Source organism: Sesamum indicum, linkage group LG2 (assembly GCF_026168435.1).
Source record: "Sesamum indicum cultivar Baizhima isolate 11 linkage group LG2, ASM2616843v1, whole genome shotgun sequence".
Taxonomy (NCBI): Eukaryota; Viridiplantae; Streptophyta; class Magnoliopsida; order Lamiales; family Pedaliaceae; genus Sesamum; species Sesamum indicum.
This window is the reverse complement of record NC_142658.1, coordinates 22,182,257-22,209,935: the sequence shown is the minus strand read 5'-3', so window position 1 is coordinate 22,209,935 and position 27,679 is coordinate 22,182,257. Positions and strand designations below refer to the sequence as shown.

General features: G+C 37.4%; 3 protein-coding genes across 4 annotated transcripts; 1 reads left to right on the top strand and 2 right to left on the bottom strand.

The window, feature by feature from the left end:
* Positions 1-1,438: 1,438 nt before the first annotated feature.
* LOC105156576 (glycosyltransferase family 92 protein RCOM_0530710) lies at positions 1,439-3,835 on the top strand. The gene has a single exon (XM_011072747.3). The coding sequence runs from the start codon at positions 1,788-1,790 to the stop codon at positions 3,621-3,623; it is 1,836 nt and encodes a 611-aa protein (XP_011071049.1). The 5' UTR covers positions 1,439-1,787; the 3' UTR covers positions 3,624-3,835.
* A 398-nt stretch (positions 3,836-4,233) lies between these two features.
* Positions 4,234-8,316, bottom strand: LOC105156575 (serine/threonine-protein phosphatase PP2A catalytic subunit). The gene is made up of 6 exons (XM_011072746.3): positions 7,620-8,316; positions 6,400-6,514; positions 5,562-5,670; positions 5,394-5,471; positions 4,800-4,991; positions 4,234-4,703 (listed from the first exon to the last, which is right to left on the bottom strand). Exons 1-6 carry the CDS (start codon positions 7,870-7,872, stop codon positions 4,530-4,532), a joined length of 921 nt encoding a protein of 306 aa, XP_011071048.1. The 5' UTR covers positions 7,873-8,316; the 3' UTR covers positions 4,234-4,529.
* A 3,684-nt stretch (positions 8,317-12,000) lies between these two features.
* ALA3 (aminophospholipid ATPase 3) lies at positions 12,001-26,618 on the bottom strand. Of its 2 annotated transcripts, none has more exons than XM_088877446.1 (27): positions 26,092-26,618; positions 24,435-24,500; positions 23,616-23,672; positions 22,644-22,725; positions 22,423-22,533; positions 21,287-21,364; positions 20,957-21,053; positions 20,324-20,430; positions 19,997-20,062; positions 19,564-19,685; positions 19,379-19,460; positions 19,211-19,288; positions 19,013-19,129; positions 18,656-18,802; positions 18,474-18,578; positions 17,666-17,808; positions 17,486-17,587; positions 17,329-17,392; positions 17,028-17,240; positions 15,730-15,895; positions 15,565-15,644; positions 15,233-15,472; positions 13,998-14,219; positions 13,753-13,920; positions 13,273-13,632; positions 13,089-13,195; positions 12,001-12,598 (listed from the first exon to the last, which is right to left on the bottom strand). In XM_088877446.1, exons 1-27 carry the CDS (start codon positions 26,124-26,126, stop codon positions 12,289-12,291), a joined length of 3,525 nt encoding a protein of 1,174 aa, XP_088733572.1. In that variant the 5' UTR covers positions 26,127-26,618; the 3' UTR covers positions 12,001-12,288. The 2 variants fall into 2 exon arrangements, with proteins under 2 accessions (XP_088733572.1, XP_011071047.2); XM_011072745.3 differs by having other exon boundaries at positions 23,616-23,677; positions 26,092-26,617.
* Between the last annotated feature and the right edge of the window lie 1,061 nt (positions 26,619-27,679).

Below are 27,679 nucleotides of genomic sequence, written 5' to 3'. Positions count from 1 at the left end.
TTCACCCCACTAATCCAAAAATTAACAAAAAAAATCAAACATTCCAACGACTTAGGCGTGTAGTGTTTTCATTCCTTAGCCAGTGGAATTTCAAGTCACATGTTTAAGGATGATGAACACTCATGCATGTGACATTATGGGAGCTATAATTTGATAGACCCGTCTTTGTATAATTCTGTATATATTATTCAATACTTACGACTTTTTGTATGGAACATTGAAGTTTTATATTGCTGAAGGTGGAAGATGTATGTGTACGTCTCTGTTTTATTTATATAATAATAAATGTTTATCTTTTACATGTGTCCGCATTTGTCAGGTTCCGACAATTTAAATCATTAATTGTCGTCATTTACAGCACGGACAAACTAATCCTTACTTAATTAGAAAGGCAATTATACGGATTATATTAATAATTAAAAAAAAAAAGTTTACCAAAAAGGCAAAAGCTTATCTAAATAATAATTGTAACCAGGCTGTACATACATACGTACATAGCTGGTCCAAATCCAAAATTAGGACAATAGAAGCTTTTGAGGTGTTTCCTTGTGTTTTAGAACATTTCCTGCTTTGTGCGCCGGTGATAATTGTAGTAATTAAGTTAAAAAGACCATTTAATTAGATGATAATTATTGGATACTTTACAAAATTAATTAATTCAACAGTTTACCGCCGGAGCCGGGAAAGCGATTGGACAACCATCACAGACACGGGATGGTGTGGGCGCGTCGGGTTGTCGTTTGCGTGATCTATGGTCTGGAAGTCGGTTAAATATGTCGGAGTATTTATTAGTGTAGGTTATTAAATTATTAAAGCCGCTACTGAATTATTGCTTATTCGTTTCAAGATTTTTGATTAAAGGGGACAAATTATGTACTGCAATAATTGCTTATCCAGTAGCCTTTTTAGGGACATTCCAAAATATTTAGGTCCAATTTTTTTTTCACCTCAAAACTTTAATCTTGTTAAATAATTGTGTGACAAATGCTTTTCTCCATTAATATTGAAATTTTTGATCAGCGTGGAGAATTGGTCACAATAAATAATGGTAATTCAAATGACACTGAATTAATATAAGGGTTAGATAATTTTGAGTTTTGATGTCTTGATCTTGTATTTATATTTTGATAGTTTTTTTTAATCATATCTTTTTTTTCCCAACTCGAATATTACGTCATCAATATTTATATCAACTAATTAGTTTATATATTTCAAATATCTTTTTTTTTTATCTATAAAGATTAAATGATAAAATTCATATAAATATTTGATCATAAGTAATTTATATAGGTAGATATGATGTGCGAAAACTTACTATTTATCCCAGAATCTGTAACGTCCACAACTCTTTAAGCTATTCTGACTTTTCCAATTTCCAAAATAATGATTGGTCTCACTCTCCTCTGGTGGCCAATTGAAAGTAGAAACTTCCCCACACCCTCAATATTCCTCGCGTGCTCAAAAATGTTCCTCACAAGAATCACAGGTGTGGACTGGAGCAGTCTACACACCGCACCCCAACTTCCCATTAAAACTTGCATTCACCTTCAAATTCTTTATAAAATATACAGTAGTTTTTCGAGAAGAACCACCGAATCCTGATTCCTCGCAGCTCACCAAACGCGTCAAAACTCGTCTTTTCCATTCTCTCTCCGACACTTGCCGTATTACCAGAAGCAATCAACCTTAAAGAGTACACAACGTCTGTAGGCCGAAATTGAATTACATTCTTTCTCAAAGCTTTGGTGATAGATCCTCTCCTAAGTCTTGTTTATAGAGAAAGGAAAATGGATTCTTCAGATCAACGCCGCAAGAGAAAACGCATTCTCAGGCAATCTTATTCTCCTCGCCACTTCTTGTCTGTAAGATCTCTTGTTATGTGTTTTAGCTTCTTCACTTCGCTTTGTCTTTTATCCTATACGACTCCCTTTAGATCTTCCGCTTATCGCCCTGTTCAAGTGGTTTCAAGCTTATCTTTGTTGTCTTCCTCTATTTCGAGAAAAGTTAAATCAGTTCAAGATTTTGATGGTTCGCTGCTGCCATTGAAAATAGAGAGCCGGGTTTTGTTCCCCGACCATGTTTTGTTATTGGTGGGCGGTGGAAAGATGGAGAAGAGTGGTGCTGAAGAGTTGGAGTGTATTTATTATGGTAAATTTGACAGCATTGACAGTGGTGATTTTGAAAAGAAAAATGTGTTTTCTGTTGATGAATATGATGGGTTTAGGTCAATTGTAAGGTGCCCTCTTCCACCTGTGAACTATTCAAGTGTTGTAAACTTGAAGAGGCGGGGTAAAAATGGAATCTTGGGGGAGAAAGTTGGGCTGCGGGTGGATAGTCAGACTGTTAATTCTTGGGAAAATGTGGCTTATGAGGCTACTTTGGATGGGGACACTGCTATTGTGTTTGTTAAGGGATTGAATTTGAGGCCTGATAGAGAGTCTGATCCTAGTCAGTTTAGTTGCCATTTTGGATTAGGGAAATGGGAAAGGGGTGGAAGGTTTATGTTCACAACGAAGGCTTTGACTGCCGCCCAGGAAGTTGTGAGGTGTTCTTTGCCAAAGAGCATTAGTAGAAACCCTGATAAGGCTCAGGGGATTCGTGTGACCGTTGGAGCAACACCCCATGCTCGCAATCGAGCTCACAAGCGAGTGCTTGTGCCATCAGTGGCCAAGATTTTCGACTCAGGGCCCGTTGTTAAGAAGAGGAGTCTGGGGGGAAAATACGAGCTTTGTGTGTGTACAATGGTGTGGAATCAGGCTCCAGCCATTCGTGAGTGGATTATGTATCATTCTTGGCTTGGAGTTGAAAGGTGGTTCATCTATGATAACAATAGTGATGACGGACTGGATGAGGTTATTCAGGAGCTTGATCTTGAAAACTACAATGTTACTAGGCATGTTTGGCCATGGATCAAGACTCAGGAAGCCGGATTCTCACACTGTGCTGTCAGAGCAAAGGATGAATGCAATTGGATTTCCTTCATGGACGTGGATGAGTATTTCTACTTTCCATATTCAACAACTGGACACCAGAACTTCAGGGCAGTGGGTTATGCGTCTCAGAATTCACTTCGTGCCTTAGTTGCAAATTTTTCGTCATCGTCGACCACTATTGGGGAGATCAGGACATCTTGCCACAGTTTTGGGCCATCAGGGCTGAATTCACCACCCCCACAGGGAGTCACCGTTGGTTATACTTGTCGTCTCCAGAGTCCTGAGAGGCATAAATCAATCATTAGACCAGATGCACTAGACACTACCTTGCTCAATGTGGTACACCATTTTCATCTGAGGAAGGGATTCGAATACCTGAATTTACCTCAGAGTACAGCTACAATCAATCACTATAAATACCAGGTGTGGGACGTTTTCAGAGCTAAGTTTTACAGAAGAGTTGCTACATATGTTGCGGATTGGCAAGATAACCAAAACGAAGGGTCGAGGGACAGGGCACCAGGGCTGGGGACGGAGGCCATTGAACCGCCTGATTGGCCACAGAAGTTCTGTGAGGTTTGGGACACGGGGTTGAGGGACTTTGTTTTGACCAATTTGGCTGATCCTTCGACCAGTTTGCTGCCATGGGCGAGGCATTCAGCTTTGACTGATCAAACCGGGGAGAGTTGAAGTTCACCTTTCCCCATTGTAAAGGAGGAAATCACACGATAATCATTCATTCATTATTGTTTCAGAATTTATCTCATTTTTTGTTTTTATAGACAACAGATTGAAGGGCATAGATCTTGGTACAGGAATTTTACATAGTGTAATTTTGATGAGGATTTTGCACTATTCTTTGCTCCATGCTTATTCAGTGATTACTGATTGGATACTCCCTATACTCTGTCGTAAAGCTTATTCTTAGCTTCCTTGTAATCTTATTTGCAGCGCTATCTGAATATTCCTAGCACGTTTCTCAAATATATTACACAACAAATTTGTTAAAAGTGTACATGGATGGAGCAGCAGTTCATATCCTGTTACACTCGAGAATCCATTAGTACGAAGTGGTTTTAAGAGAGTAAGATAGAGTTCAGAGGCTTTTGAAATGGAAGGCTAGGCGGACGGCACACCACAGGAAAATGGATGATAAATGTTTTGTAACACTGGAAAAATATGTATTCAGCATAGAAGTATGCAGACTGCTGACCCTAATAGGCATCTACTGATGTAAGAAAGGAAAGCTAGAATGTAGATCAACCATAATAGGAATTTCTGGAAGCTAAGTACACAGCCATTAAAAGGGGAAAACTGATTGGGATACTGAAAACTTGATCCTACAAGAACCTTGTAAATTACAGAGCAAAATATAAATGTCATGGTTGCTTTCTGCTTTGGAAAATATACAAAAGACCACTCCCTCCCTTCGCTCATTTCTCCAGCAAGTATCCTGAGCACATACATAACTGAATTCAGGAGCAGAGCGATCTCCAAAACTTGAAAAAAATTGAATGATCTGGGCAATAGTCCTCAAATAAAAGTACTCATTCCTTATGACACGTCTAGAGTGCAAGCATGCCCAAGTTGTTGAGTTTACAAAAAATAATCTGGAGTCTTGCGAGTTGTGTCGGGCTCAATCTGACGAGGAGCTGGGTCAAATTGAAGGAAATTCTGCTCCATGTTCTCCCCAATTTCGAGTATTGCAGCCATGTTCCCGCAGCGGTAGCAATAGTTTGGGGCGCTAAAAACTGTCACGACATTCTTGTCCTACAAATCCAGATGAAAGCAATAAATAACCAGTTAACTATTGTTGGACTAACGAGTGGTTAACTCAGTCTCAAATCATTCAGATTAAAGACCAACCTGACACCAATTGTAACCCTCCATGACAAGTTGATGAGCTCTTGAAATTAGAGTAAGGCCATTTGTGTGGTTGAACTGAGCAGCTATATCTTGTCCGAAGGTGTAGCCAGCCCCACGTGGGGATATGCCCCATCCACATCGATCATCCGGATCAGACCACAAAAGATCACACATTGGTCCTTCATGTGGAACCTAAGAGTCCAGCAGAACACGATGAAAGAAATTATGTGTAGGCTACTCCATCTGATTAAGGTCAGTACTTTGTAACTGAGAAGCTAATGTCTTTATCAGAATGAACAAGCAAACAACAAAAGCCTAAAGATAAAGAAGATAATAGGATCTCAAGCACCCATCATTAGTTGACAAAACTAGCAATATAGCAGAAATTGAAGATGCTACATTTTTGTATAGATTTTCAATAGCATAAATTTCAAACTAGAAAAAACAAGACCTTAAATCATTAAATTGGAGGCCACCACCCACAACCGCCACGAGGGTGCACCACAACCATACACACACCAGGAAAGAAAAATCTCGAAACACAGAAAAATGTAATGGATGTAAAAATGAGGCATCAGAAAACCTTGTTTTTACCTCCTGAATGCGGTCCAAAGCTCGAATATTATCTAAGGTGTCAAGCGAAGGTGAAAGACCCCCATGCAGACAGAAGACCTACAAGCAAATTGTCGAGGCATCAGATAAAATCAACATGCTATAATTGGGGGGGGGGGGGGGGTGTTTCTGTGTTTATATCATCCAAACCTGACTCTCAATAAGTGCTGTCAAGGGCAAATAATCAAAAAGATCAGTGAAATACTTCCATACGTTGGCATTTCCATACTTCCTCAAGCATTCATCATAGAACCCATAACTGTTGCAAGGAAAAGTAGATGAATAATTCTGGATTTATTCAAATCCAAAAATCCATATAATACTTAAAACCTGAGAACTTTGGAAATAGTTTCAATACAGACATTCAGCAAGCGTGTGATCCCTCTAAAGCCAAGTCAATTGTAATGTACGCAAGACTAGTTTCTCATGAGACGAACCAAAAAGTATTTTTCATTTGACGAATGGTAACAATATTTAATTAAGACAAACATTGTACATCAGAAATTGCAAGACCTTTTCATAATTTTGGAGGACTATAAGTGGGTTTTTCATGTCCATTGTCATAACTGAAATGAAGATTATGAGCATAAGATGAACCATGATTCATAAAATCTGCTGTCATTTTTGGAACATAAGCGATAATAAATACTCCATTGCATAGCAAAAGACCAGCCTTATTTTCTTCTATATAACTAATGTAGGTTCTTTACAGATAATCACAAATACAATGCCTACACACACCCACTTGAAGTTCTAAATCTGCTATAGGTTTACTACCTAGAGTCTGAGATTGCAACGTTCAAAATGACCATGCAAGTAGACGAGAATTAACAGAATTACAACACAAATAGTAGCAGAACACTGTCATAGTAACATATGAGACAAAGCCAACTTTTAGTTAGACTGAGAACATTTATGCATCATTTAGTTTGGTATTAGAACTGATCCAAAACAATTTAATGATAACTTGTGAGCATTAAGGTCATACACTTGAGTGATTTGCCGACTTTCATGATTTCCTCTAAGGATTGTGATTCTATCTCGATAACGAACTTTCAGAGCCACCAAGAGTGTGACTGTTTCCACCGAGTAGTAACCACGGTCTGCATTAAATGAATAAGTCATTAATGGAATGTTATGATACACCTCATAGAAAGATTAAAGCATCTTACATAAAATAAAACCTTCAGGTACTAGAAGGGATTAATTTTAGCACAGAAGATCAAGTAAAGGAATCCCATTAAAAGCAAGTTAATGCATCTTCAAATTCACTTAGAAGCATGAGACCCAAGCAATAAATCAAAGACAAAAACACTTTTTTTTTCTTATACACCAACTTTGCAGTAACATGTAAAAGACCTCTAGCACAGACATGCTCTCTTATGTGCTTGCACAACTATTGCCTCATCTTCACCGAAGTCATGTTTATTTCAATTGTATCCAAGTGACGTCAGTCAAAGTTAATAGAAGCATTATCCAGGAATAAAATGATGAAAAATATATCATTGAGCCGCAATGTCGCGTATCTTAAGCCCAAATTCTCTGAACCACAGATCAACTGCCAGCTTACATTCACCTCATAAAATCTAACCACGACAACATCGGAACAGTTCATCATTTTGATGTCAGCAATCATTGAAAAAGGACATAATATAATTGGGCTTGAAACATACGTCACCCGGCTTTCCTGGACCATTTTGCTCCAACGTATCCAGTGACTTGTTTAGTGTCAGAAAGCAATAAACATGTAAGCATTATATAAACCATACTGTCAATTTCCAATACGTATCAGCTCACCACATAGCTGACGCTTAATAAGTATCTTCAAAGCTGCAACTAAGCGATTAGCTGTGGAATCAGCTCCAATGCATTTTGGTTTGAATCAAACTAAACAATGTGCTTAAAAATCATCTCACACTGGCATTTGTTTTTCCAAAAATAGATACAATTAAATACGAAATATTATACCTTACTCATTGATTCACACATCTTCAAATATATTAGTAATCTAATTTCATAGTCAACCAAACAAAAAGAGTTCAGCAAATTAAAGCACTTCTTATCTTTCCATACTACTCTCCATAACAACCACCAAATGAGCGTCAGTCAAGAACAAACCTATAAATTATCCATGTTAACAACTACTTCAAAAATCCCAACCCTCCTCAATAAATTCAACAAAAACCAACGGAAGAAGTAAAAACTCACCGACGTAGTCTCCCATAAAAAGATAATTGGTATCAGGAGCTTTGCCGCCTATCCGGAAAAGCTCGATCAGATCGTAAAACTGTCCATGAATATCTCCGCACACAGTGACGGGGCATTTCACGGGCTGCACATTCCATTCCTCCACTAGAACCGCTCGCGCTTGATCGCACAAAGTCTTTACCTCCGCCTCCGATAGCGGCTTGCATTCCATCAAGTGCTCTATTTGCCTATCTAAATCCGCCTGCACCGGCATTTTCTCAAGTATTTCTCAAAAAACAAACTCCTCACCCTTTCAGCCGCTTAAACTTCCGATCTGAAATTTGATTGATTTGGCCGCCGGATCAACTGAGATCTAGATTTCGGAGATACCTAGGAAAATTCCATAAGGATTTTCTGGTCATGATTTCTTCCACTGAGATCCGTAATCATTCGACGAGAATCAATCTTGATAAATTACTGAAAATTTTCTTCACATATTCATTGAGTACCCTATATACACATACACATACAAATACATTTGAGAGAGATCTATATGTGCGAGTGTGTCTGTATGTAGTTTGTTTGGTGCGGTGTGCGTGACGAACTCAGATGAAATGGTGCGGAAACGCGAAATGAAACCCAAATGAACTCCAAACGAAATGCAAATGAAACTGTGGTGTTGGGATTATTTTCTTGGCACTCCTTGTCTTCCCAATAATGAAATGAAATGAGAAATTTCTCGCTCCGGGGGCTCCGCCGGGTCAATTCAAAACGGTGTGGGACACGTGACGAGCCTGCGCATCTGGCGTAAAATAGCGTGTAAATGAGATGTTGGGCCTAGGCCACACTGATTTCCAAATCAATGCTCATGTATTTTATTTCAATTGGGCTCTTCTGTCCAAAAGTATTGGCCCAAACTCAACAATTTGCATATGATTTCGTGGGAAGAGCAACATTTGTTAAAACCCCACTTTTTATACACAAATTTGAGATTTGGGCTATAATGTATTAATCCAAAGTGGGTTCTAGTTTGAGGTGGTGTAGTTTGTTTCGCTTATATGAAATGGATGAGGAAAAATAGTCTCCACTTTTTTAAGGATAATTGTCTGATAAAATAAGAGATTCTAACAAAAACAACTTCTACTCTATGCAAATCAAAGAGTTAAAGGAACCGTAAGCGAGAGAACAATTTCATTTTAAAACAATTGGATTAGAACATGAAATTAATTAGATTGGTTGGGAGGAGAGTAGAGAATCTGAAAGGAGCTTTACAAAGTTTGAATGGTCTAAAGAGCAAAACAAAGAATCTGGTGAAAAAGACTAACCCAAAGATGCTCATTACCAACACCAACTTTGTTTTCTTCCTTTTTATCTTTAGATGGATGCATGCTGGATTCGCTTTAGTTTCTTTCTTTCACACATCATGCATCCACTATATATATAATATTTAAACCACCCTTTTTATACTTTCACGTAATTTGGTGCATGCATATATATATATATATATATATGATGATGGATCACTCAAATAAATTTAATATATTACCACATTACATAGATCTGAAGATTAATCTGAAAAATTAATTTCTACCAACAATCTAATTAATTTCCTAAGAGGTTAATTTTCTCCTGAAATCTTTGATCGGTTGGTGGTGGCGGTGGTGCCATTTTGAGCTTGGCCCGGTGGTTGACGAGAGCTACCAGCTCTTCTGTTGCACATATACAAAATGAATTTATTGTCAGGGAACAAATTACCATATACACAATATTAATAATACAGAGTGTAAAAATGAAAGGAGAAAGGGTAAAGGGTAAGTGAAAAGAAAAGGCAAGAGCATGAAAAGGTTAAAAACCCATCAAAAGTGTCGAAAACTCAAATGAGAATTTTGAGTTAACTTTAACAATAAATCTGTTCAAAAAAGGATAAAGTGAAGTCCTTTAGATATTGGGAAAGCAAGCTTTAGTTAGCATGGCCTTTGGATTCATCACTACCTGCCATTCCTTCATATATGCTTAATTAAACTTACCACCAATAACCATTAATAATTTGAAAACCAGCAATTTCATCTACTTAATCCAATTGATTTCCTCCGTCCATCAATATACAGATACTGTTTATTATCAGAGAAAGACGTGTATATATACATGCACCCAAGTCCCAAGATACTGATAATCACGTAAAAGACAAACAAAGAATTTTTCTCAAGTTTTGCACTACACAACTCCAAAGACTTCAATAATGCACACATGAACATATTCGTTGATTAAAATTGACACATGCAATCATTCATGTTTGGTCGCCCTAATTAAACTAAGCAACTTCCCATATATTAATTGTACATGGATCAATCAATTACATAACACATTTAATTCAGTTGATATAAAAAATAAAAATAAAAACTCAGACGTACATTATAAGAAAGAAAATAGCAGAGAAGAGAGACCTGTTATGGATGGGGTCAGGTCCATTGGGAACCTTTCTTTTGGTACTGTAGTTGAGATCAAACTTTGAAACAGCCTTCATTTCATTCTCTCTTCCCCTAATTACATCATCATCCTTCACTCTTCTTCCTCCTCCTCCTTCAGTAGCAGCAGCAACAATCAAGAACCGAAACACTCCCACCAACACCAGCAGCCGCAACAACACCTTCAGCATCTTGCTGCTACTGCTCATCTCTCTCTGCTTTGAACCCAAAATTCACCTCTCTTTATACAGTTTCTCCGAGTACTAGTAAAAAGTAGCTAACTAGAGATTGGGACGGTGATTGTCAATTCCCTTGTAAGAATTAAGAGAGAGAAGTAATAGTGATGATAGTAATGGACAGGTTTTGTTTACTGCATGGCTTAGGGTGGTTGATTTTCTCTTTATGGGGTTTTGGGTGATTCTGTTTATAACTTTCTCGAGCCTAGAGAGAGAGAGAGTGATTAGGTAGTGTGGAACGTGACATGGGGGAACATCTTGCTTTATAACACTGGTATAAGGGTCCTATATGTAGGCAGGAGGATATCAAAATATATATATGTTCTTTTGCTTTGGTTTGTGTACTTTCATGCACGTACAGTATATGCCAACATGCCTGCCTGGAACATCATTCCTTTCTTACACCCAACATAAACTGGATTCTCAAGTAATTAAGACATGTTGATATATATATATTATTTTGGTGTGTGCAAGTTATAATCTAAACACTATAATTAATTATATATACGTAACAAATTAATGTATATATATTACAAATATGTTCATAATCATGAGCTTTAACGTATATATATTGAACACAATTCTTTTAGACGAATAAGATTATATATGTTGAGCTATGAAAGAGCGAGAGAAAGGGGAAAATCGTGGTTGAGGCGGCTGTGAGCAAGAACAGACCGTACCCATAAAGATATACTAGCACAAAGTTTTGAAAAATGTATTGAAATATTGGATATGATAGTTCTGTGTGGGGTTGGGGACCAAAAATTCTGGACATTAGAAGATATTGTTAGAGCTTGTGTGGAGATGTTGTCTTGACTGAAAAGGCAAATGAACAACTGTAGAGATTCCAATCTGAGAATAAAAAATGCATCAGAATTAAGTAAAGGAACATATATAAATTGATGCATGGTTGTAATTATTTGTTCCAATTAAGAATAGTAATGGGTAAGGAAAGGGAAATCAATAACTAACGTGCATGCAAAGCTCATTTTCTTCAGTATTTAATCTACTGTTAGTATGGAAATGCATTAATCCATATATTATCATCATGGAACATATTATAATTGTTTTTAGGATGTGTTAGAGCATACAAAGTAGTAGGCTTGTTGAGGCGATTGATGATCCTACGAGATGGCTATCACTCTAAGCCTTAAAGTTCTGAATATACAGATGTCGACTGTGAGAATGAAGGATAAAAACATCACACTCACAATATTTTGTTATGTACTAGTACTTTATATAAGGTTTCTTCGTTGGTACATCATATCCAGCATTTTGATCGTGTCCTATGAGTAAACACCTTCACCACGAAATATTACGGTGAGGCACATCCCCCATCTCTGCATCTCAAAATTGCCAATTGGATATGTGGTAGTGACTAAAGCAAGAACAAATTCCCAACACACTTCGTTTTGATCAATACGCTCATGTTAATGACTTGGGTGAAAAGACATGCACTCTTTATACCTTTCAGTGCGCCCCCATTTCGAGGCAACCTAATAATTTTCTCGTGAAGTTAAAGCTTCTGTCTCTGTTATGTTCCAAGTACACTTCTTAAAAGAATGAAGCCTGGCCATTATCTATCTTTCACTTACCAACTTTTCAACTTTATTTCCCTTATCATCTGTGCTTGATTTTACGTAAAAAAAAATACCAATAAAAACAACTCTCACATGCATGCAAAAGCTCGAAACAAGGCAATGAGCACCACAGAAAGAATGGGGCAAAATCACATCTCCTAGTGTGTAGCAATACAAGCTGGGATGAGCCTCACAACTATTTACTCGGCCAAATACAATTAAAAAATGGAACAACATGGAGCTAAGGCCACTATTCCTACGGTGTCTATTTGAGGATTAAACAAAACTTTCTAGAAAGAATCATTACTACAGTGTGGAATATGATACATTTTGATTCTACAAATGCTATAGAAACTAACCAGGGTGGAGAGAAATACAGAACGATAAAATTTGTACAAACATGTATGGGTCAATTCTTTCGTGTCGTCTTGGACCAACTACTCTTCATGCTGGCTCTCCTAGCCACATCCCATGCTTTTTGTGGTACATAAACACCAGCCTGTGATGCAAAAAAGGACTCATAACCAGGCGAATCGAAAGCAAAACCCGTGTGCCTTGACTTCTGTCCAGGAAGTTGCATTATAGCATAGCTCCGCGCCTCATCTGGGGTGAGATCATTGTTTCCGATTTCAAGTAATCCGATCCTGCTATTATCTGCCTCATGCCTGTGAATTTCCTGAACGATCTGGTAATCATACGGGAAGAACCAGCGCTGAACCCTGAAACCAAGATTAACCATAGAAGATAATCTAGTAAGCAATGTATTACAGCACCCCCCAAGTCCATATCATGAAGGTGCTACATCATTACAGCCACGATATTTGTCCGAAGATTGAGACAAATAAATGCAGGCACATTATACATCTCTTCCCATATGAATAGGTCATGCATAAGTAGGTATAATGGCATTCAGTAATGCAATAAAAATGCATAAAATAGTGAACAGTCTGAAGACAAATGTGAACATGACAAAATTGACAACCATATAAACAAGGTGCATATCAACTGAAGTTAACTTTTTCAAGGAAGAGATCAAACTATAGACAATTTCCGGATATTAAGTATTCAAGCTAGTAGATTCAATCATGGACACCAAGTTTATCGAAAACCCAAACCATCATGCAAGCCTAAAAAATTCCACACCTCTTTAGGCATGATCAATGTGCACAAAAAGAATAATATCTCCCAGTGATAGCTTGTAAACCTTACCCCAGGTATACAAAGTCACCAAAGAGTGCTGCAACAGGGACAAGAAGAAGAGTGAAGTAGAAATAAAATGTACTCATCAGGACATAAATGACGAAATAGATATTCTCCTGCAGAAAACACAAGATATGACGTTAGCATCTCATCACTTGAAACCATGTTGATATCAAAAAGCAAAAAGACACACCTGCGCTTTCGGTAAGACGAAGCCCGAGTAAATGAAAACAAATATGAACCATGCCAATATGCTTCCTCCAACACTGATGTGATGCCATCTAGTAATATTGTTACACATCATCAGCAGGCGCAAGTTGACAGTGATGACAACACAAGTGAAAGCCATTGTACTAACATCCCACACACCAAACATCTTTCCAGCTGAGTTGACGGCTCTGCTACTTGAAGCAACAACAAGATGATATAAAACCAGTGACTGATAAATTGCAAAGAAAGCCCATGTTGCCACAACTCTCCATTTGAAAAAGACATTTCTTATTCCTTCCTTGTACAACTCAGGATACTTCTTCGAAAGGCTAGCATTAACATCCTACATGAATTGCATGGAAAAATTGTGAATAACTGAAAATCAAACTGGTTGCCAACATAAAAAGTTCTGGGTACAATGAACGAACTTTACTGCAATGGTAAAACCTGAGAGATTCAATACCTTGTCAAAAAGTCCAATAATTATCACAGGCAGGGCTGTAAAGATTACATTATAGAGAGACTGAAACCAATCATCATAGAACCTTTGACCAGAAAATCCAGTTTGGAAGGTGAACCAAAATTGAGTGAGGGTGAATGTCAAGTTCTTGTAGAAGAAATATGTCACAACCTGAATAAATTTTAGGAACTGGTAAATATCTGAACAGACTGTAAGGTTAGCAGGAATAAAACTGTAGAATAACAAACCTTGCATATTCTAAGATATGACCACCGACCATGCACAAGGAGTAACTCTGTCAGAAAGCGGAATTGTGCAATGGCAAAATCACTGGCCATCACTGCTTGCATACCTTCCTGCCCACTTATTCCAACACCAACATGAGCAGCCTGAATCATGCTAACATCATTAGCACCATCACCAATACTAAGGGTAATCCTGTTTGCACCCTTTCTAACTAGGCTGGTAACCTGGAAGCAAAAAGGTGATGATATCAGCCGTAGAGTTCACATAATGCAATAATGAGGAAAATGACAAGGAGGAAGTAGATTGTGGTAATAATCTAGGTGGATCTTCCATCACAGTCGTTCGATTATTTCAGCAGTCATCACAAAAGTCAACAAATATTGTTACCATTTTTATTCAGCATAGTCATTATGCAGATAATAATATGGTGCTTAAAGTAATTGTCATGGTTCCATATAATATTAACTTGCATCCAGATCTCGCTCTAGTTGTCAAATGCATGTAATTTCATACAGACTGAATAGTACGTCATTTTCCCCAACTTCCATCTAAGACAATGTAGCCCATCTGCATACAACGACAACATTCAAACATACAATTTTAGTAGCCCAACAAGATAAACCTCAAATTTCACCAGATGCTACAGCAGGTGCTGACATATAATTTCAGGAGCTCTTATTATATAGTTTACTGAAGAAATTAATAGAATACAAATAAAGAAATGACTAAAATCAGATTCAGTGGCACACCACATTAATTTGACAATAAACAAATATCAGCAGTTTGTGTCGTAACCCTTATTTCCAGGACTAAGAAGAATTAACGTGATGACATTTTACCTTCTTATTTTTTTCAGAAAACATAAGTTCGTTCATTTATGCACAGAGCCATCAGCAAATAAATATCATATATAAATCTTCTTTGTAATGTTGTTCCCGCCCATTCCACATAATACTAAAACATGAAATATGAAGGATTAAATTATCTTGTTAAGCTGTATAGATGATCAAGATTCACGTTATGAGGTATAAAGCTCGACAAAAGAAGTCAAAACTTCTTCTAAGATAATAAAGTGACAAGGATGTTGAGAAGTTCAAGAAATCAATCGACAGAATCTACTATCTGGAAAAAACAAGAAAGTAAAAGCCATAACAAAGAGCCATGTGCTCATCATGGTGGCAAGATACCAAAGTCTACAAAAATGTAAAACACTCTGAAGGCGTCTTAGGAACATTACCTGTGCCTTCTGTAGTGGTGAAACTCGACAACAAACCACTGCACTGCAATTCAAGCTCACATTCAGAAGTGTTACCCGTAGACTGGGGTCCAATGCATACATCAAACACTTCCCATCAATCACAAGTGCTAATTTTGGTCTGGATACAGAATGAAGATACTGTTGTGCTTCCTCCTGACATTTTTTTAGCTCATTCTTCACTGTTTCTTTCATAAAGCGAGCGAGCTCCACAGGATCACCCTAATATTCAGGCAACAATAGGTTAAGGAGAGGAAAAAACAGTAGGGTTGTTTCTCTAGTATATAACAGATGGGAAAAGCATTAAATGTTACCTTATCTTCAACTTCTCTAATAACATCAGTTTCGCAGCTGATTATAAATTGCTTCATGTTGTTATTTATTAACTTGCATGCTGCAGTAATAGAAAGCATAAATAAATTTATACAGCGGTGATCAGGTACAGAAAGGAAAAAGAATGAAATTGCCAACTCTACTACCATAAGCAATATTTATTGCTGTTTCCATTTTGTCTCCGGTTAGCACCCAAATCTTAATTCCAGCTCGAGAGAGGGTCTCTATGCATGCAGGCACTCCTTCCTGAAGCTTGTCTTCAATAGCAGTAGCTCCAATCAAAATAAGATCCTTCTCAATAAGTTCTGCAACCTGAAATAGTTTTACATGTTACTATAAGAAATCTTATACCCTGCATAGGAAGTTTAACAGATAGTCGACGTCAAACAAAATGAAACTTGATGGTGTTTGACGCAACTTAGAACCCCAAAAAAAAGGGTTAAAATTGCATTCAAGCACCTGGAAAGCATACTCAATCAAGGGAATCACAAATTTCCAGATATCAAGTTCGATAAACTACATTTCATGATACTTAAAAAGTGTGGCATTTTCATCAGTTGCAGCCCAACCAATTCCATCACAAAGGTTCATCCAAGGACAATTCTGGTATTCTCTGGTAAAAGTCACCCAAACTTACCGTCCAACACTCTTTCAACGCCATTATGCAGAAGTCGCAGTACGACACATCAAGACAGAATTTGGAAGCTATACAAGTCTAAAATGTGGGTGTACTCTAGCATCTCATTCTTCCATTCTTATTTGATCAGCAAGCCATATTTAAGGTCCTATCTCTGGTAAACCCCAGAAACTTCTCTCCAGAAATACATTGGCTTATTGCCCCTTACTATCAGATTTCTTTTATCTAATCAGCCACATTAGAGCAGCAACCTAGCCCACAAGACATGAATGTCCTACCAACCGCATGTGGCTTAAGCCAAACCCAGTGTGACCTCATTTTCCCTTTCCCCCACTACCCAAAATGAGAACAAAATCCTGTGTTATTTTGACAAGTTCCTTTCTCTCCAAGTGGCAGTTTAGAAACTGCGGTACAGTTGACATAGCCAGCATTACTAGTTATTTTCTTCAATCTCTCACCACATACTACAATGACATTATTCAATGGGCCAAGGACATTATAACTAAAGATTGTGCACTGTGCAAAGCATTATCCTTAGTTATGTGGCTCATCTGTAAATTATGATGAACACATTATTTCTTTGCAGAGAGAGTTAAGAAGGCGAAAAAAATATTTTTCCAGACATCCAGGAGTAGCAATTGCAAACATATCATCTACTACACACCCTTCGCAATAACTTTGCCCATTTATGACTGTCGAATAACATAAAGAGTGAGAAATAAACACTCAGGCAGAAAGACAGAGATACAGAAAATGCTTCTGGTAACACTGAGAAATTCAAACAAATAAGAGAAATTTCCAGCAGACCTCGTCCAATTTCTTCTCCCTATCATTGAGAGCAGATTTTGCCTGAATGTATCTATCATTCCAATTTTCGTATACATCAGGACTCAGATTTCTATAAGCCAGGCAAAGAGTACGCAGTCCAGAAGCTCCAAATTGCTCCAAGTGCTCCCTAGTTGCACTTTTCAACTCATTGCCATGATCCGCCAACCTTTCATATATTACTGTATCCGCACCCTATAAAACCCAACAAATAAAAACGTCAAATATTTTGTCCTTGAACGTAACTGTCAACCAACATACAGATGCAGCCTCATAAAATAACCTTGCAGTAGAGCACAAGTCTACCATCTGGATAGCGACATACAACAGATTGGCGCTTCCTCGTGCTATACCATGTCAAAACAGTTTCTCAGTCCAAAATTTTATTTGATCAGGTAGTTCAACAAAATATGCATAATCAGATTGAGAAGTAAAAGCACCTGTTAAACTCAAGGACATTCAAAATTTCATATTGAACATCCTGAACCTTTCCCATCTTATCAACATGTGACTCACGAACAGAAATTGTTGTGGGTGAACGTCTACAGTTAAGATATTAGAAATCTCACTTCAAGAAATAAAATCTTCAAAGCAATAAAACAAATTAAAAGATTACATACTTGTAGAAAAAGAAGCCAAAATTTTTTGCTGCAGTAACTAAAGCAGCCTCATCAGGGGATGCAGCTTGATAACGAATCTTTTCAGGGGTCTCCTCGCCTTCAGGAAGCACAGTATGACATATTGCAAGGCACCTAAAGAATTCCTACAAACAAGGGATCTTTTATGTATTCTCATCTACCAGGTGAACCAACAATGGCAATCGAAAATCAACAGATGGAAACATCATGAAGCCGACAAATCTTATCCAAACAAAAGTTACACTAAGTATACTTAGTCAATGACAAAGATAAATGAACAAATATTAAGAGAAACAAACTAATCAACAAAGTAAAATTTTCCAAATAAATTAACACAGAACTCAAGTGCATACAGTCTTGCAATCCTAATGCTTACGGTGAAAGAAGACAAAAAATAGGCATATCATAGTGAGAAACATTGCTCAACATTCACATCTCATCATTATTCCCAGGAAATGCTTCCCAGATAGCCAAAACGAATCAACTAGCCATCTAAAATGAGCATAGGTCAACATCATAAAAGAAAAGGATTTGTAATATGACTACAAACACTCAAGGGACTGAGCATACAAAGGCTAAAAGAAATTATGATCACTCAATTGCAGTATCCAATCATGTAAGAAAAGTGAAAACATGTGACATATAACCATCGTATGGTAGCCTTATCCAGTCAACAATGACAAGGAGGACACAAGTTGAATATGTACAGATGCTACACAAGAATATCAACAAATTTAAGCATTTCTTATGGTGCATTTTGTCAACTTATTCTTCTCAATTAGTGACTTACTTTGCAAGAGTCAGAATTAGGTTCATTCCTCCAAGCACCCCTCATAAGACGTGCATCATCGAAGTTGAAACCCTTTTCACGCACTACGTTGGACTGCTTCTGAACCTGAACATTCAAGGCGTAAAATGAACACACCATACATCCCAAACTACTTTGTGAAACTTCAACAGAAATAAACTTACCTCAACTTTTACTCCAGTCCTTTGAGCTGTTCCCATCTCTATTTCACTGACACCAGTACCATATATCTCTCCTCCAATCGAACATTTGAAAAATTCCATCAAGTTTCTTGTCAAAGTGCCAGTTTTGTCAGAGAAAATATACTCCACCTACCAAGAGACAAGCTAAAATGAAGCAATCTTTCAAAAAAGATTATCAACAAGCAGCATAGTAAATTACATCAAAGAAGAAAAATTCATCAAAGTATTTTTCCACAATACAGTTGCCACATCTGGAAATTAAATCAAGCCAACACAGAAATCCCTTCAGCCGCCAGATTCCAAATTCACAAAGAAAAGGTCAACAATGCAAATCTCTACCTGTCCAAGTTCCTCATTTAAGTTAGATGTTCGTGCCAATGCAGGGGTATTGCTCTCAGCATGGTACATGCGCAAGTCATTGTTGATGAATTGAGTGGATTGAATAAATTTGATCATCTGAAAAAACAGAGGAAATTGTTGATCCATAACGCATATAGCTACAAAAAAAAAAAAAAAAAAAAGGTGTGTGAAATCTACCTCGACAGAAACATAGAGGGAGATGGGAATGATTGGTGAATAGAGAGTTATAAGTGTAAAAAATGTCAAGATCCCAACCTGCAGAACATAAAGAGAGCAAAATGGAACTCAGAAATGAGAAAAGAAACATCATATTCACAAACTAAATAAGGTGATATCTGTCTTCACCACAACTCTGTTGTCAGGATCAAACTGTTTCTCTGATTTGTCAAACCGCAAATAATAGTACTTCCGGTTTATGAATATCCCACTGCAAATATGAAGATAGAATGGCATTATTTATCTTCAGTAGATGTACTTGAACCAAGTTGCAGACTTCTGAAAAATGAAACACGATAGGCAATGGGCCAGACCTGCCAATGGCACCCAAGAGACACATGCAGAAAAGAACAGTAAAAAGGGTAAGAATAAGCTTGTCAAGTTTCTTTTCCAATGTGCTTCTTTTGGAAGGAATTTTCATAGAGTTCATCATAACCTGCAATCATACGACAGCCACCACTGAGATACAGAATATATAAATCCTAAACACACAACAATGTGATAAAGAAAATGTGAAATATAGATTCCTAGATGCCAAATATCAGTGAGAATAATCCATGAATTGTAAATTTAAAACCAACCAGCCAACATATGCCCACTATTTTAACTTTTCAAAACATGTCCTTTGGCCAAAAGGCTACCTTTTCAGAACCCTTAGATGGGGAAGTCTCCAACAACTCAACTACCACATGAGAAACACTGAAACAAATAAGCCATAACTTGAAAACAGTGGGTAAAGGGAGGTACCTTTGTCTCATGCCCAGTAAAAATGACAGCACCAACAATGTAATCAGTGTTTCTCAGACTACACCCCTGGAGAAAACATGAATCGTTAAAAAAATTAGTGCGACAAGATAAAAGAAACCACCATGAGTCATCAACTAAAGTAACAATGGAAGACCAAATTTAATGAACCAAGTGAATGCAGCAAGCAGCTTAGGCAGATGACAGAAAAGCAGAAAGGAGAGAAAATGGCACCATCCTTATCAGTTAGTCAATTTCAACAAATATTAAAACTAAAGGCAACACAAAAACATATGATACAAAAGGAATGAGATGAATACAATGTATTACCCGCAGTAGAAGTTGATTTGGACTGAGAGGCAAAGTTTGTTTACTGATGATCAAGTTGCCAGTAAAGGTGTACAGCGAATTATTTGGTTGCTCACATTGTACTTCTCCTGCATATAATAAGTGAATTTCCATCACATATAAATTAAATGTGGCACAACAAGTGAAGATATCAGGTAAATTTCAATGAAGTAAACTATATGCCAATGTGAACTTTTTATTGGCGAACCATTAAAGAGCCAGCAGGAAAATGTTACCCTGCAAAGATCTTTCTCAGAAACTAATTCCACCCACCTGGCTTATGAGTTCATGAAACAAGTTATTCTTGTTTTGATCCTCAAAAATAAACAGCACTTCGAATACATATTTAACCCAACCAGAAACATCACATATTATTTTTGCAGTAAATACTCAATTAACACGGTCGTAAGTTTCCAACTTAGCAGTGTCACATCTAGCAAGTGGCCCCAAGTTATATATCACCAACTTCAATCCATATAAGATGCAGAGAGAGCTTTTAGAACATTGTGACAGACTTCATTCCGGTGGTTTCTATCAGCTATGATTTACGCTTACTGGCACAAAAAATATAGATAGCATGGTATGCTCCCAATCCAGAGATTAATAAAGGAAAACCTTTGAATTCAGAAACTTTCTCTGGGGCCACATAATCCCAAGTCTTTTCCAATGCTTTCCGTATCTTCAAATTAGTTTCACCATCCAGATTTGCGGTCTACAAAACAAACAAAGACAAGATCTAAATGATACAGAAATGTGAAAAACATAACAAAAAAAAGGATAAGCACCCTAAAGGACTAGATCTTATGCCATACATAAGACAGGAGTAACGTTAAGAATATAAATAGGAAAAAAGAAGAGAAAGCACTGGACTTTCAGGTACGAGGTTATGTGATTTCTTCAAGTGGACAAGCATAGATATCTCATACTAAAGCAAAGAATACAAACCTCAATGTAGCAGACACCATCAGGGTTTGTGCTGGCAAGGAATAGTAAATCAGCTGGAAAGAATCCATCCTGCTTTACCTGCAGATAAAGGGCCTCCTAAATGTCAGGCAAACATTGGAAAAATAGTTGCCAGATATGGCATTAAATGATAAGTACTTCATAGATTAGTGTCATGGATTTTTTTAATATGTTGAGGTTTCTTCCATTCCTAAATGAAATAGCTTTTGTTTGGCAAGCTGCTGTAAGTTTTCGATGAGATCCTTAATAATAATATCTTAGAAAATGCATGATTTCTTCGAGAAAAAATTCTAACAATTGATAAATCAGATAAGTTTTAGAGTATAAACCCTCGATTCGCACCCTGAAATTCTTGCATAGGCGCCATAAATCAGGCTTACCCCCACTTCCTCCCTTTTGACCCTTTTCCAGTGAAAGACCCTAACCCTATTAGGGTCTCCCACAATATCTAATTTGGATATAAACGAAATTTTTTTTTAATGATCCGACTTTGTCGCAAGAGGGGAACTGGTTAAGAAATCCAAAACGTCAAACTGCTGTCCATCTCTGAGCCATGACCAACACACTAGTTCCCCCATGGACGAATGCATTAAAATAACACAGGATAGTGATTGCCAGGCGATCAGAAAACTATATTCAATCAAGTGTAGAATGGATCAACTGCTGCTTAATTACATTAATGACTATCTACAACTCTTTCAGTGCTAAAAGTATACCAGTTTCAACAGCCATAAGTAATCATAGGTTCACAATCTCTGTAACTTAAGAAAGTTGGCATGTTTGTCACATGTGTAGGCTGCCCTAGTAGTAGCTTAGAGCAGAAATTAACCAACTATTTGCCTTTTCTAACTATAATTGCCATTCTGTAAGTTCCACGTCAGCATACACTTCAACTAATGCAGGTAGTCACAAGCCCCAAAAGTTATCCTACTAACCTGCAAAGCCACATTAAAGTAACTTCTGGATGCTAATATATTTTTAGTACCCAGGAAGGAGTTTCATACTTTGCCACCAAGAAAGCAGAAACAAAAATTGCACAGCATCATAAAATTGAAACCTAGCCTAAACAGGTGAAGGTATGGTACGTGGCCAGGAAAACAAAACAGCAGCCAACTTACTTTGACAATATCTCCAACCTGCAGCTTCTTCCAAGGGGTAAATACCCACTTCTGATCTTGCAACACTTCAACGGTTGAATTATTGATCGCCATGTCATTTTGAAACCGTTTCTTACATGCATAAAAGAAAACAATAAGAAGGGGAAAAAAATGTGAGAAAACATTCATCCTTCGACTGTTTCTCTTGCAGATCAATGGACATTAAAAGTTCTGATACTTACCCAGTCCTCCCATGCTTCCTTTATGAGAGACACAAGAAGCACCAGTGCCAGCGGAAGCACATTTGTAACTGGACTTACAGGACTGCATGAAAATAGAACTTTGAATGCATTAAACAGGGAAGTAACAAGCTCCTGTCGGAAGCATATAGTTACATTGCTCCCATGTCACTCTTAAACTTACTCTAGTCTCCTTAATCATCGTATGATGGCCAGTTTTTAACTAAGTCAACAAACAAGAAAGGTAATGCGTGCAGCCAAAAAGGAGTAGGCGAAGTTTAGTCAGCTTGCAAATATAAATAGGCACCTAGGTATTGATAGGATACACAACAGAACTTAGTATAAATTAGTATATAAGTATACGAATATCTAGCCATTTTAGTCTCAGCCATTATCCAAAGTGAACCAATGGTCTAAGTGGTAAGTTTTCAGATGATAGTAAGGTAATTTCTTGATTTTGGAACATATTTAGAACTCCTCAAATAGAAACAGAAGAGACATCAATGCAACATCACATCCAATAAACTTGAAGCAAAAACACTTCAAGTCTCAAGAGAGTCCCATTTTGGAGCCTGTTCGTGTAAGAACTGGTATCGAACCAATTTGTAAATGAAATGCTTATTTAATTCAAGAAGGATTTCCTTAATCCTAGTATTTCTTAGTTTAGTAAGATTAGGAATTTTTATTGTACAAATAGATCATAACCTCAACTGATTAAGATCAATTAATCCAACTCTCACAAATTTAACAAATCATTTATGGTGAGAATCAGACTCCATTAATTTCTTCTAGTAGGCCTTTAAGCGATTTGAAGGTTTTACAGTTACTGGGAGGTTCTAAAGCCCAATCTTCTCCACCCTTCTAATTCCTAATCCTTTAAATCATTCTCGTTTTAATTTATTTCATAACCAATCTCTTGATTTCAGTCTCAGAGGGCCAGCATCAACGCCTTAGTGGACTATCATAGCAACATACCTGACCGGGGTGCATGACAAGATTGAGATCATGAGAAAATAAAGGTTCGCCACCCGCCTGAACTGTCAGCATAAATTGAACAAAAGGAAATCAGGTAAAACCATAAAGATAAACAGGAAGGCAAAAATTGAACAAACATAACACCACGCCAGCAGTCCACACATTTCTTGCCCGGTTACCATCATACACAAGCTTAAGGGAAGTAAGGATCTTTCTTTCAAGTAGCCTACAAAGTCAAGCTAAATACTCGGACAAAAATTCAGTGCCTATGCTTCAAAAAAGTATACTACTCTATGATAAGTTTATTTGTATGTCTTTACTCTCCTCATGCATCAGTATCATTACTCATCTCTTCATCAACTACAAAAGTTCAATACTCTCTTTTATTTCTAAACAACTAAGTTACTGAATTGTAATATATATTGAAACAAGCATCTCATATTAGGCAAGTATAATGCTCCTCCTCTAGTGGGAAAGAACACTTTGACAAGTTAAACAGTATCTATGTGTAGCTAAAGAACCTTCTGCCTAGAGCTACTTTCAGAAACAACAACAGATCAAACAATATTCTTCAAAAGATCTGGAAAAACCACCAACCATGCCTGGAAGCCAAGTTCAGTCTGAGTGAATATTTCATTGTAAATAAGTGGTAAGTTCCATCTTTTGTGCAACAAAAAGATAAACAAAAAATAAAAGGGTAAAGGAGTTTAGAAGTTGAACACCGTTGCAAAGCACAAATTAACAACTTGAAATTCGGTCACCATCATTGAAGTTCAATAACAAATGCCTCATCTTGCAAATAGAGCAACAAAAACTTACCTGCTCAAATAGCCCCTTAGGTAAAAATGTAATGACATCATACTTCGTTGTTGATACAGAATTACCCTGAAAAATCAACCGAACTAATCAGACAACCAGCTAGAAAAGTTATGTGATACAGAATTACAAAACAATTTATGATGCTCAAATCTCTAAATTCAATGATGAATTTCAAAATTCATTAAAGTCATCATAACATTGAAATGAGAAAATCCTCCAGGTAGCATAATAACCAATAAATATGATTGCTCAGAATCATAAAGAAAAGAATGAACTTTCCTAGAAAAGTTATTCCACCTAGGGAGTGCATAAAGCCAGTCTCTAGACTGATCAAGCAGGCTTCCCAGTGAAGGACATAACTATTCCCATAGGTCTATTACAAAAGAGTACAGCTGGTTCTCATCTTTAGACTGCTTGTATTCACTCAATATACATACAAGCAACAAAACTACTTCCTCTTAACGGATGTCCATAAGATTATCCTACAATCAGTTAGTTCTTCTAGTAATTCTGCAAAGTTGGATCTTCTCCTTCTCTTGGGTGCTCTTTCATTCCATTTTGTAATTTGTCTACCAATTTGTTGCTTCTATTTTTCAGAATTCATATGTGTAACCCATTGGAAGAGCAAGATAAGGAAATGATAGGAGTAACAATCAGTGAGGAACATATAGAAGGGACTGCCTGCGGAATAATTAAACGAGCACACTCAATTACAGACCAAGATATTTTTTGAACCTTTGAGTTAAATATGAGTAAGACTGGAGTTAATTGATTCACTATTCAACCTATCATTGTAGAAGTTTTGAGTTCTAATCCTAAATTATCAGAAAGAATCACAATTCATTAATGCTTAAGCTGGGCAGCATTCCACTTGCTTGCCTGCTTATTTTTGCACCTTGCTTTAGTATCTACATAGTTAGAATTCCAAATCAGCATAACAATCAATCATTTAAGTGCAGAAAGTTCCTTAACAGAAAGACATTTTCTGAAGGTCTCGAATAGCAATAGAAACTAAGTCACATTGAGGAACCCATGTCAAACCAGTCATCAAATAACCTTACTGCTACCATACAACCTCGGAAGTCATGAACCTAGGCAATCATTGAGATAAAATTACATTAACCAGAAGTTCAATTTCTTACAATAAAGGTTCCCCATCCATCTGTAGTCCAATAAAAATTAATGGTTTTCCAATTGCACATATGAACCTCGGCATATAATAGTTGATCAATCAAGAAAGAAACTAGAACTTATATTGGCTTCAACCCAAAACAGAATCATGGTTGGTAAATAAATAAATTCCTCACGATTCAAGTAAGGCACCCCTCCTCCTCTGGCAAACATTTGTAGAGTTCATATCTTTTATTATGTTGAACAAGAATCTGAAGAAACATCAGCTCTTAAACCCATATAATTTTTATCCCATAATAAATATATTAAAGGATACTTAGATCACTCCTCATTGTCCAAAAGATAAATTACAACCTACAGTAAACCTCAAAAGCAAATATCGCAGACCCGCCAAAGAAATCTCCGAATTCCATTATACAATGTCATAAACCCAGGTCAACATTCCTTCATGAATTGGAGTTTGAAATAAACAATCAACATAGCAGTGCAAGAAAAACAACAACAAAATCTAAGTATCCCCGGAGACCTTGAATCTTGCGAGGGCGTTGGCTTCACGATCATTACAAAACACCGTCCTATGACCTGGCGCCTGCGGCTGGACCTTTCCGAGACGAATAGATCGAGACGAAGAGATGTGCTCTACCGCCCGGTCGCCGCCGCCTCTAGATCCCCTCCATCCGGCCATTCTATTACCAAAATCTCTCCGATCACACCGGACCGAGATGCAGGAAAACCCTAGATATTTTCAGAAATTGCAGAGACTGCACGCTTCCGATGAAAGAAAAACCAAAAAAAGAGTGGAATAGAAAAATAAATATGACACTGAAATTGCTGTTGATGGTTGAACCGTATTGGGGATGGAGGGGGGGGGGTAGGGATGGGGGGGTGGGGAGGGGGATCGGGGGAGGTTCAATTCCCTTTGGGGCCCGAGATTTTATACGTTGATGAAATTTAGATCGCCCAACGCGGGGTCAGCGCGTCATAGACTTGCAGGCGTCTTGGCTTGAAACAAAACTTTATTAGTATTTGCTCGCATAGAATGAACGTGCGCGTGGAAGAAGGAGAGTGGGCGGGTGACGGATCGCCGAGCAGCAGACGGCGTCGTTCGGCAAGGTTATATTACTATTGTATTATATGACAGTTGAAAATTTGGAAATTTCAGAGCAGGTGGCTGATGTTTGACGTGGCAGTTTTCAGACACCAGTTATGACTAAAAATACAGTTATTTTTAGTTATCACCATCAACTGTACAGCACCATTTTTAGGAGTAATAAGCAGTTTTTCGTTATAAATAATTTGCTATTTCTGACTTTTTATGCTATATTGTACTTACAAAGTAGATAAGAAAATATTATGGGCGGATTAAAATTTTAAATTATATAATAAAGTACAGACTAATAGTTGGCATTAATTTTGATATCCACGCATATCAATAGTGACGTATTAATTTTTAAAAATGCTTGAGTTATGTGGGATTTTCTGAAAATACAAAATGGATGTCTGATTTATTGGTGAGTGATTAACATAGGCAAAAATGGGAAATTTTAATGAATGAGTGATTAGGGATAATGATAGGCAGATGATGGAGTGAGGTTTCCATGGTGGATTCTCTCATTGAACTAATAATAGAGGAAATATTAGCAAGCACATATATATAGCTGGAGAGAGGATTGGCTTCTGCTGTTGTTGTCTAATATTTGGTATGTAAATTTCCTACCGCAAGTTTTCATTCTGCAGTTGTTGGTAAAACCAAGAATTTTGTCCCCTCCAACGTACACTCTTCTTCTCCACCATCATCAAATCCTGTCCAAATTCTTTCCTTCTCTCGGCCAAAATAATGGAAGAAAACGGGTCCCCCCGGCGTCTGAGGGGGCACGAGGGATACAACAGGTTGAACACCCTTGAAATGGAGACCCAGGGCAATGCCACCACGACAGGAGAATCTGTTGCTCAATACTTCTTTGATATCCAACAACAAATGGAGTCTGCCTGTCAGGCCATCGACTGGGACCGTGTTTTTATGACAGCTTTCGTCACGATATCCCTTTTCCTGATCCTGTCGGCACTTTTCTTCCCCTTCTTTAAATCCCAGATGGTGGCGGAAAGAAAATCCC

Bases quoted from the DNA above. Each gene is read 5' to 3' on its own strand.
- LOC105156576 (XM_011072747.3), top strand. From the start codon at position 1,788: ATGGATTCTTCAGATCAACGCCGCAAGAGAAAACGCATTCTCAGGCAA.
- LOC105156575 (XM_011072746.3), bottom strand. From the start codon at position 7,872: ATGCCGGTGCAGGCGGATTTAGATAGGCAAATAGAGCACTTGATGGAA. The intron at 5,671-6,399 runs GTATGACCTTAA...TCCTTGCAACAG, and splicing joins AGTCGGCAAATCACTCAAGT to TTATGGGTTCTATGATGAAT. The intron at 4,704-4,799 runs GTTGGTCTTTAA...CTGGATTTGTAG, and splicing joins AGGGTTACAATTGGTGTCAG to GACAAGAATGTCGTGACAGT.
- ALA3 (XM_011072745.3), bottom strand. From the start codon at position 26,250: ATGGCCGGATGGAGGGGATCTAGAGGCGGCGGCGACCGGGCGGTAGAG. The intron at 19,461-19,563 runs GTCTGGCCCATT...TCATATTTGCAG, and splicing joins CTCTTGGGTGCCATTGGCAG to TGGGATATTCATAAACCGGA. The intron at 19,289-19,378 runs GTGAAGACAGAT...TATGTTCTGCAG, and splicing joins ATCCTGACAACAGAGTTGTG to GTTGGGATCTTGACATTTTT.